Source organism: Acartia tonsa, chromosome 4, assembly GCF_053477335.1.
Source record: "Acartia tonsa isolate MP-2025a chromosome 4, ASM5347733v1, whole genome shotgun sequence".
Classification (NCBI taxonomy): Eukaryota; Metazoa; Arthropoda; class Copepoda; order Calanoida; family Acartiidae; genus Acartia; species Acartia tonsa.
The window spans coordinates 19,276,563-19,288,610 of record NC_137263.1 but is presented as its reverse complement, the minus strand read 5'-3'; the positions used below and the strand labels follow the sequence as shown (position 1 = coordinate 19,288,610).

Genomic DNA, 12,048 nt, shown 5'->3' with positions numbered 1-12,048 from the left:
AGGGGACGAAATATTACAACAGTATATTATGAAGAGGGTAAAAAGCAGGTATCTAAAGGGATAACACAAAGGCCGATAAATTGATGCACATCCCCAATGAAGATTCACAAAATTACCCCCTCTGTAGATTACAATCAGTGGCCGAAACTTAATGAACCAACAAATCAAAATTCAATAACAGTTCTCAAAGTTGTTACGCCAACTAATAAAAAAACATTTTAATGAAACTTTGGGGACTAGTGTAATAAACAGCCTAATGTCCCCCCCCCCCCTGGTAAAAAGAGTGGAAAGAAAAACTATACATAGACATACAGGCAAATGAAAACTAAAGAGAAGTTTTTTTATTTTTCTTATCATTCATGTTATGCAACAAAATCTTTCTTTTTTCTGATAAAATCTATGTTTACTATATTCATGTTTTTAACTGTCTAGATAGTCTCAAAATTATAAAAAAAATTAAACTCAGCTAGCATGTTTACTTTATTCATTTATTAAAATTACAGCATAATCCTATATTTAAAGAAGCAGGATATGTTTCTGTCTATTTGTGTGTTTAACCACTGAACCGATATGGTTATCTTTACAGTGAAGCTTCATAAAGGCCCCGGGAAGGTTTCTAGCCATTTCGGGGGAAAGTATTGACAATAGTATTTTTTAAAAGGAAGGAATCTCAATAATCAGAGAGGCGAATCTACTTTTTATCTGCCCGTTTTCGGACCGTTTCAAACTACGCTATTATTGTTTTATATTTGGTTTATATCAGGGCTCGGCAGCTGCGCCTAAACCACGCATAAGCCTAAAATTTAAACCCATGTGCAATAAAAATCAGAAGGATGAATTGTCTGTTTAGAAAAAGATATACATACAGCTAAAGGTATCATATGACGATTATACTTAGACTTACATTCTGCTGGCGGTTTATGTGAAATTTTTCAAAAAACTGTGTCTTTAGTAGCACCGGAAAGTGTCATGCGTGACGTCATAACAATACGTCTAAATCTATCTTTTTAAAGAGGTTTCCTTTCCCACCTCTCCTCTCATCCTTCCTCTTTTTATGACGTCACACATAACACTTTTCGGCGCTTCGTATCTTTACCTTGCTGTGAATGGTTTTTCTTCTTCTTGATCGGAAATATTATCCAAATCATCTCGGGACCGAGATAGAATTTTCTTGCGGGACACCATCTGAAATAAAAAAAACATGTCATTTTTTTGAAAAAGGAATTTTTGTCTATAATTTTACTCTCGTATCGTATTAAGGTCAGTTTTTTACGAATATTAAAATAAAAAATCATCTCTCTCGGTCATAATATTAATTAATACTAATTTTATTAGCCTGGGCCGTCGGCCCCTCAGGTCTAACAAAACTAATTATAATCTCATAATTTGAAAAAAATGCTGTCTATAATACGATGTAATAGATAGCAATTAAAGGTTAGACGGTCCCTCTAAATTCTTTGTTAACAAGTCAGAGCGTCTACAATGTGAGAGATATCTGTTTGTCACTATAAAAACCGAATATGTTACAAAAATAATCATTTTCAAATACGAGGAAAAAAAAGTAACATTTTTTATAAGAAAAGCTTTTTCCTTATGTATCGTTAAAGTCACTAAGAATAAGAATAGATAAATAGATATATGTGTAACTTCCAATGTTTGTCTTATTTCCCGTATATGCAAGACAAATCTATCAGCTAATTTATACTCGACCCAAACCATAATTAGCCTCTGTGTTAGCCTTTCAACATCTGTTCTTCTTGTATATATGCACATTGTAAGTGGCTATTTGGGAATTTTGAGCAATTTTGTGGCTAGCAGTATGAATTGGCTGTGTGTTAAAAGTAGGGGCAAAATCTATCATATACACTGGTCGCCGGAAGGAAAAAGCAGTTTTTTGAAACAGGCTCTCTGAGATTATTACAGATTCTGATATATACATATATAGACTAATGAAAAATGCAAAAAACGAAATCAAAAGCGTTCCTTCTTGGGAGAAAATCCGGGAAAAAGATTTTAGCTATTTTTAACCTAAAATTCACATTGGCAAGCCTGCAAAAAATATATAGACATTTTAAACATGTCATTGCTCAGTACCTAGAAGTGGTAGAAAAATGCTATGCATACCATTGGAAAGCTCATAACCTCTAGTTTTCATATTGGTATATAACGTTTTTGTACTATAATTAATTTTTGAGTTATCCTCTGAAGTATACACAGGTTTAAAATGCAGTTTTTTCTTGAATTTTAAGTTTGACACTTGTTACACAAACCTTTTTAAAATTATATTGCCCATCACCTAGTAGTTATATGATTATTTTATATAGGTATATTTGTATATTTTGGGTGCATTCAATTTTAGCTTAATTAAAAATAGTCTTTGAAATGTATATGGTTCGACATTGTTGTAAAAGCCAAGGAGGGAGGGGTGGGGGGGGGGGGAGTTTATACACTCATAGGCAATGAAATTAAGTATAAAATTTTGCTCTGGATGTTTTTGGGTTTGTTGTTATAGTTGTTTACCTGATTCTCTTTGTAAGATCTCTTATATGATTAAATCTACCAGTAAAAATATTTGAAATTGAATTTTGGCACTATCCTTCTAGGGGCTAGTGGGGTAAAACAGCTCCAAAACACCAACATCTAAGGTCTGAACTTATTTTTAGAAATATCAAGCTAATTTTTTTAACATTAACTTTTTTTTGCATACTTGAGCTAAGTAGCCAATAGAGATTTCATTTTGGCACTTTTCTACTTGGGGCTAGCAGTTTATAACAGCCCCCAAAACACTAAAATTATAAGTTATTTTTAAAGATATCAAGCTGGTTTTTTAATTTAAAATTTATTCACATACTTGAGATACATAATTACTAAAGATTTAATTTTAACACTTTCTTTCTAGGGGCTAGTGTGGTGAAACACCTTCAATTGTAAAGTTATAAGATCCAAGGGGGAGGGGGAGTTCATACACTTATAGGCAATGAAATTTTGTATAAAATATTGCTCTGGATGTTTGGGCTTGTTGTTAAGTTATCAACCTAATTATTTTTGTAAAATCTATTATATGATTAAATCTATCAGTAAACCCCAAGTTTGGCACTTGCCTTCTAGGGGCTAGTGGGGTAAAACTGCCCCCAAAACTACTAAAACTTTAAGTTCTGGGCTTTTTAAAAGAAATATTGGGCTGATTCATAGACGTCCAAGTTTTTTTTTTTTTGGGGGGGGGGTTAAAAATTTTAAGGGGGGGGGGTGATTCGTATTTGGGGGGGGTATAATGGCGAGAAATTTTTTTTTTACCCCCCCTGAAGTCTGTTGGGGGGGGGGGGGGGTAAATTTAGTTTACCCCCCCCCAAAATATACCCCCGGGGTAAAATTTTTGGGGGGGTAATTTAAATTTGATTAAATATTTAGTATTAAAAATTTTTTTGTTAGAGATTTTTAATATTGTGGGTGCCTACGGCACCCCCAGGGTAGGGGTAAATTTTAAATGGGGGGGATAAAATGAAAAAAAATTTGTTTGGGGGGGGGTAATCGCCCAGTTACCCCCCCCCCCCTTGGACGTCTATGGGCTGATTTTGTTAATGAAATTTTTTTTCTCAAATAATTGAACTAAATAATCATTCATTAAAGTTCAACATGATATCTTTGAAAATAAGCTCAGAACTCATAATATTTGTATTTGGGGGATGTTTTACCCCACTAGGCTCTAGAATAAAAGTGCCAAATTGAAATCTGTAATAGCTACTTAGTTCAATTATGTGAAAAATGTGTACATTAGAAATATTAGCTTGATATCTTTTAAAATAATCTCATAGCTTATAATTTTAATGTTTTATTGGCTTTTTACCCCTAGAAGGAAAGTGCCAAAAATAAAATTTTTAAAGTTTTACAGGTAGATCCAATCATATAAGAAAATTTTAAAAAGAATCATTTGATAACTATAACAACAAGTCCAAACAGCCAGGGCAAAATCTTTAGTGGCTATGTATCTCAATTATGATAATAAATTTTAAATTTAAAAATCATCTTGATATCTTTAAAGATAGGCTCAAAACTTATAATATTTGTGTTTTGGGGGGTGTTAAAACCCACTAGTACCAAGAAGGAAAGTGGCAAAAAAAATCTTTGGTGGCTACTTAGCTCAAGTATGCAAAACAAAGTTTACAAAAAATTAGTTTGATATTTCTAAAAATAAGTTCAGACCTTAGATGTTGGTGTTTTGGAGCTGTTTAACCCCACTAGCCCCTAGAAGGATAGTGCCAAAATTCAATTTCAAATATTTTTACTGGTAGATTTAATCATATAAGAGATCTTACAAAGAGAATCAGGTAAACAACTATAACAACAAACCCAAAAACATCCAGAGCAAAATTTTATACTTAATTTCATTGCCTATGAGTGTATAAACTCCCCCCCCCCCACCCCTCCCTCCTTGGCTTTTACAACAATGTCGAACCATATACATTTCAAAGACTATTTTTAATTAAGCTAAAATTGAATGCACCCAAAATATACAAATATACCTATATAAAATAATCATATAACTACTAGGTGATGGGCAATATAATTTTAAAAAGGTTTGTGTAACAAGTGTCAAACTTAAAATTCAAGAAAAAACTGCATTTTAAACCTGTGTATACTTCAGAGGATAACTCAAAAACTAATTATAGTACAAAAACGTTATATACCAATATGAAAACTAGAGGTTATGAGCTTTCCAATGGTATGCATAGCATTTTTCTACCACTTCTAGGTACTGAGCAATGACATGTTTAAAATGTCTATATATTTTTTGCAGGCTTGCCAATGTGAATTTTAGGTTAAAAATAGCTAAAATCTTTTTCCCGGATTTTCTCCCAAGAAGGAACGCTTTTGATTTCGTTTTTTGCATTTTTCATTAGTCTATATATGTATATATCAGAATCTGTAATAATCTCAGAGAGCCTGTTTCAAAAAACTGCTTTTTCCTTCCGGCGACCAGTGTATAGAATGTAAATAATAAACCTAACTCCCCTTCTTTTTTAATTTTGAAAAATTCGGATTAGTTCAAGTATTAAAGTAAATTAATAGAGGGGACAGAGGTTAAATAAATGTTTTCGTGGTGGGGACCCTGTGCCGACTTTCAATTGGGTCTTTGAATATCAGCCAATAGCGTCGGAAATATTAACACGGCCAAGTCGCTGCAAAAGAGCAGAAAGCAATTTTCTAGCATAGGAAAAGGTCCCCACCACTGGAACTATCTGTCTGGGTTTCATTTATACTTTTACATTTATTGGTTAAGTTAAGAGCCCCGCAGTAACCAATCAGTGTCCAAAATCTAGTATTGACATTATTGAGAGGGGTGGAATAGGTGGGTCCACTGGCAATAAAAGATATTATACCAAATTTAACTAGGTGCTCTGTCATGCAGCAACATCTTAGTGATGGCAACTCACATTTAAATAATTTATAACAGAGGAATGCATTGTCTTTTAACTTTCTTAAATTCTTCTCATTTAATGCAAAGAAACAGGATGATTGTATCTCCCAAAAATATTTTTTTAACTCTTTTGAAACTCAAATTTAAAATGGGATAAGGTCAACTTTTCCCCCTCCTAGCAGTGCCCCAAGAAGCTTCTAGGGGCGTAGCCGCTAGTATTTATAAATAGCGAAACCCCCAAAAAATTATATGCTAAGTAATTATAAGAGAGAGCCAGAGAGAGAAAGGGGATTGGGGGATATGATACATAGCAGAAAAACACGAAATCTTTACAAAAAAAAAAGAATATTTAGATCTTATGCAGATTAAATGTAAAACTGGACAGACGGATACCAATAAACATATTCATAGCATTAAAGTAATTAGAAACTGGAATTAAGTAAGGAGTGTCGAACTAACATACACTTTGTGCTATACAGTAGCTTCGATACATAAGGAGAAAACAATGAACAGTGAGAAACACAAAAATATTGAACTTAAAAATAAAAATTTCCTTTTTCTAGCAGATAATAGATTTCTATAGATTTGTTTGGCAGGACAAATCAAAATGAAAATATTTTGCATTTTCTCCGCGCCTCAATCAAAATCCTTAATTGGCAAATCTCAAATATGGAGCTTCAATATTTTTTTTCATCCAAATTTAGCCCACGAACAACAATTCTGAGAGTCCATTGAATGGCGATACCATAAAAATTTGTAAACAACTCAATATATTAAAGATAATTATTTTGGTTTTCTCATTCATTGCAAAAAAAAACTTTTAGAGAAAAAAGTATTCATTACCAAATTAAAAGAAATTACAATAATATTTTGCTATAATAATAATGAACTATTAATTTATCGGCAAACTGTTCAAAAAATGACCATCTGTTATTAAAGTTTAGTTTTTTAGCACCTTGAACGGGTTAAATAAGTCGACTTACGCAAGGCTGCCATGCCCTGGTTCGAATCCTAGCCCGAGCAAGGAAGACAAAATTAGGTTACTTAATTATAAAATAAATATTAAACTTTTTTGCAATGCAATGAAAAAATTAGGCAAACAAATACATTTAGAGCCCAAGATACTTAAATAAGCTCTTATCTTTAACAAATATTTAGGATTGTATAAGTTCTGTAGTTGTTGTTTATTGAAGTAATACTAAAGGCAAGCTGGAGCATATTTATACAATATCGTTGTTATATGGGATTTTCTTTGAACCCATTTAAATGCCCTAAATTCTTTTCTTAATTATCTGATTTGCAAAAAAAATTCTTGCAAAATTTCATGAAAAAAATATGACATTTTTGGCAAATAACTTAAGTATGCAAATATAAATATTTATGTAAATGAATAGTTTTACAATCGATCAAAACTTGCATATAATCTAAACACAGTAAACGTGATTAAAAATGAGATTTGAAGAAAATAATTAAATATGATTTTATTACAAAAACAAATAAATACATTAGCTCTCCACTGAGGCTTTGTAAATAATTAAAAACTCATAATTTTTTTTTTATAGACATTCAAGATAAGGATTAAAAGTGTATTAAACTTGGTCTTTGAAAAGGACTGCATTAAATTTATGGGATATTTGAATGTAGATAGTAAACCTAAATTGCAATGCAATATTTACTCTCCTAAATACAGGGTTTGGCAGCTGCATTCGGCCTCCCATTTTTTGGACAGCCGCTGTCACAAGTATATCAACAATTCACAGACTTGTTGGCAGCCGTCCAATTTTTTAACAATCTGTTATTGCAGATTTATTTATATAAAATGTGCGGCTGCCGAGCCTGGCTAAATGCATCACATAGCCATCATGTTCCGAATTCTTGCCATTTTTTACTGGTACATATGTATATACTTTGATTCATCAAAACAAAATTAGACTCTCCCCCATACATGCAATCAGGGGCGTGCGCAGGTATTTATAATGGGGTTCTTTTGAAGAAATTTTATTGGTTTATTCTACATCTAAGTGAATCTAAAATAGTTTAATATTGCATTGTATTATAGACAGCTTTTCGCGAATATTAAAATGAAAAATTATAAGATTTAACCAGTTTTGTTCAGGGCTTTTACAACTTGTATTATTTTATGATTTTTCATTTAAATACTCGTAAAAACTTGTTTGTAATACGATATTATAAATGAATTAATCCAGCGGATATTAATTGGCTTGGAAGCCATACTGGAAATAAATTTCTCTGTATTTAATCTAGTTTTATAAATTTGAAGAAAGAACGATTTCGTCCAATTGTGACATACATAAACGCCCTAAACTGATTTTTTTGGCAGCTGTAGCCAGTTTGGATAAGGGGCATCCCAAGAAAATATGAAATATTGTAAAAGAAAACGTAATTACTAAAACAGCAACCATTTCATTATAAATTCTATTCTTTACGTTAAAATCTGTCTAAAATAGTTTTTTATTCAATATATTTGACCCCCAAGCAACATCAAAGTGTTTAAAATCGAAGGCGCCTAAAAAAATGCAAATGAATTGTAAAAATGTTTTGACAAGCAACAAAAATTAAATAAATTATACTCTAGAGAAATAAAATTTGGTTTATTATGAATTGCTTCTTTTGATCAAATAAAAAAAGGCACAGTATAAGAATTCCAAGCAATTACAGAGATCTAAAGCAACAAGCATAGCGATAGAATTTAAATTATGTCATTTTTAAGTTCATAATTTTTGCCAAACGTAAAGCCTGGATGAGGTGAAAAGGGGGAATCTGGATTTTTCAAAATTCATTTTCCAATGGGGTATTGACACCCCCTTAAATTCTGCCTCTCCAGCAAGCCCCGTATCATGTTTAACATTGCCGTCAAAACTTTTTAATCTGTAAACCTAATATATTTTTTAATTCGGACATAAGATATCAACAATAACATAATTTATCTTATATTTACATCATTAAAAGTTGGGTCTATGGTCGTTAAGTCACAATAGAGCAACTGCATTGATACTGTCTTACGACCCAGTGGGTTATGCGTTATCGTACTGTGACAGAGTAATCATAACCTAAAATTTAGAAATGAAAATGATATGAAATGTTAATGCAAGTGTAAGTGAGTGGTGCTGCTGAGCTGTGGACTTAATTCATCTTATTTACATCTAAATAAGATGTTATCCATGGATAACTGTCAGGGAGGGAGGGAACATTTGGCTGTTTATTACACTAGTCCCAAAAAGTTTTATACTAACGATTTCTTGATAGTTGGCTCAACAACTTTGGGAACTATTATCAAATTTTAATTGGTTGCTTTATTAAGCTCAGTGTCTAAACGTTTCGACCACTAATTGTAATTTACAGAATATGCAATTTTGTGTAACATGATAGGGTATGTACATCAACTTATCAGCAAATGTCTTATCCCTTTAGATCCCTGGATAACTGTGCTCTGGCTGGGCTCTAACTGGTATGGTAATGATTCACGATCTATGCATGTACATGATGATAATCAAACCATAATCACAATTGTTCATGCACTAATAGCACATATATTCATTAAGACGTGATTTTTAAATTATTTTATTCAACAGAGAATGATGACAAAATGATTGTCTGTAATTTATGCAAAAATTATTTCAAGACATGATTTAGTTCTTATTGAAGTTTTATATTTTTTTCTCCAGTAGGCTTGAATTCCGAATCTTTTGATTCTGAGTGATACTGAAAAATTATGTATCGTTAACGGTGATGTATCGTATCATAGACAATTTTCCACGAAAAATAAATGATAATTGTAGGATTAATCCATTTTTTTTGCTGCCATGGCAAAAAAATAAAATTAACTGTATTGTATCTTATTAAAACAAAAATAGCAAGAATTATAATGCTATATCTACACAAATTTAAATTTGTTGTGAGTATGTAGTAGAATCCATCAAATCGAACTGAGGACCAAACACCCCCCCCCTTACCCAACACCTGGCACCAACCTTACTTTCATTAGAAGAATAGTTCATGCTTTAACCCTGCAGGGCTCAACTGAACCTTGCTAAAAATTGAACAGTTTAAATATTTTTTTTCAGCAGGGGGTTATTATGTGTTCCAGGGAAATTGATTGGAAATTGCTAAGGGTTCGCCCACTCTTGTGCAATCCAGATGCCTTATCTTGGACGGACAAGAATATTTTGAATTGGTTTAACATTACCTTTGCCAAACTTAAGTTTATGGAGCCTTGTATCTACTTTATCTCCTTACATACATATACTTAATATGTATAATAGCTATTAGATGTATTATGAAACGGATAGCTACAAAGAAGAGAATAAAGGCTGGCGATTTTATAATAATAATGGTCAGCACATGAAACACTTAATATGGGGCAACTGAATCGCCCAATAAGTTTTTATTGTGGGGGAAGGGCCCACTTATCAAATAACTTTTTAAAACCATAGTTTTGTCCACCAATAGGCAGTAAAATCGCCACCTTTTTTTTTGGGGGGGGGGGGGGAGTACGAGCCCGCTTATTAAATCCCATAATTTCATGCACCTTCATAAATTTGTCTTTAGGATTCCAATTGTTTCAAATTTATTATAAGATCTAAGTTTTACAATTATCTATGTTTGTTATTGAAATTTTAACAAAACATTAGTAAAGCATAAAAATATATATCTGTTTTACACACGTGTATATAAGAGTTATAAACATAATACACATATTTAAATTTTAATGTATAATAGTATATACACATATTTTTATGTATTTATGTACATTAACTTGTTAGGTCTGAGTAATTTCAACGTAAAAGGAGTTGAATTGAGATCCCGCCCTGAATTGTACAATATTCTCAATATTGTTTACATATTCACCTGGCATAATAGGAGACCTTAATGAATAACATTATTCAGACATCATGTTCGACCCCCCTCCCCTCCCCTCCACACACTCTATGGGACCTCCCTCCTCCCACAGTTAATCTTGCATCTTGTGAATAAATATCATATTAAGATAAAAATGGTTAATTTAAACCGTTATCGGAATCTTTGTTTTCTTCAACCGAGAAGAAAGAAATGTCTTTTTTTTGTTGAGTTTGATCCAAATATTGAAGATTTGAATGATAAACAAGAATTTGTTGTGTTGCTCTTAATTTAGAATCTTGAAATGCTGTCTCATGTTACGTAAGCTAGTGGTATTTCAAACACCAGCGGCTTCACCCCAAGCCTCGAGAGTGAGTGTGGGGGAGGGGGAGGTACAAATATTTATTTTTGTTTAGAAAAAGTTTTTTTTGTGAGGTTTTTTGGGGGGTAGAAGTACAAGAGGCTATATTTCTTAAGGTAGTCGCATGTCCCTAAAAAAATGATCTAAAACCTGCCCTAAACGGATAAAAAAAAACTTTCCCAAAAATTATTGAACGACAATTTGCTTCTTTATACTATCACTATGATCAGTAGAAAAACAAGGACTACTTTGCACGCAGCAACCAAAAAATACCTTTCTAAAATCAGAAGAAATGCTAAAATTAAGAACGTTAGAGGTTAGGGGCGAAACCGCTAGTTAATTTATATAGATGTACAGGGCAACTACTTAATTTAAAGCTGTACAAACTGTACAAATTTGCAACTTTAATGTGGTGCATCTATAAAATGCACATTCCAGGAATTAAACTATTTATAGTGCAGGGTTTAAACCAAGGGCGTGCATGGATGACCCTGCATATTTTCAAATTAATTTTCTAATTTCTTGAATTATTCGGTTAACCCCGCTGTACATTTTATACACCCCCCCCCCCTCAATTTTATATCTAATGAGGTTGTTGAAAATCATTCAGGAGATGTTTAATTTTTTTTTAAAAACCTTGGGCACCCCCTATAAAAATCCTATACACGCGCCTGCTCTAAACTGATCTCTATGACCTCGTTAAACAGTTTTCATTTTAAACTTTCCATCTTAAACCTATTTGTTCAGCCAATTTACAATTCTAAAAAATAAGCAATTTTCCAAATACAACTTTAAATACGGCTATCATTTTGTATTTTCTCTGCTTTTTGCATCTCTAGAATGTCATTGTCCATAATTCCATTGCCTATCACTTCTGCAAAGTAGTCTAAGTATCTTTCTGGCATCCGAAAAGTTTTCACAAATTCAAAACATATCTAAGATAATAAAAAGGAAACAAAGAAAACATGTCAAAAATGAACACAGTAATAGTGTCTGACTGATTATGACGTAACAAAAAAAATCATTCAGACACTATTACTGTGTTCGTCTAATTTCAATATTTGTTCTAAATTGTTCAACAAAGTAATCTTACCTTCTTAATAAGCATTCAATAATAAATCTTTGTCAGAGAAATAAATGTATAGATGTAATACCCAACAACAAACTATCTAGTTGTGGGAAACTTTCTTCGTCTGCTAGCAAATTGCTTTCTTCACTATTGGCTGTGTTAATATTTCCGATGCTATTGGCTAATATTCAAAGACCAAATTGAAAATCGGCACAGGATCCACAACCCGTCAACATATAGTTATCCAACCCTTGCCACCTCTATTATTTTACTTTATTGTCCAAGAATACAAATATAACAATATTCTTATTAATTTTTATGTATATGTTTTTGATTAAGATCATA

At 32.2% G+C, this 12,048-nt stretch overlaps 1 protein-coding gene across 1 annotated transcript in view; it reads right to left on the bottom strand.

Moving 5' to 3' along the window:
- The window catches only part of LOC145316358 (uncharacterized), a 65,339-nt gene that overhangs the window by 31,406 nt on the left and 21,885 nt on the right, over positions 1–12,048 (bottom strand). Inside the window, exon 2 of the mRNA XM_080156799.1 lies at positions 1,097–1,185. Within this exon, the coding sequence (XP_080012925.1) occupies positions 1,097–1,185 (89 nt within the window). The remainder of the gene's footprint in view (positions 1–1,096; positions 1,186–12,048) is intronic.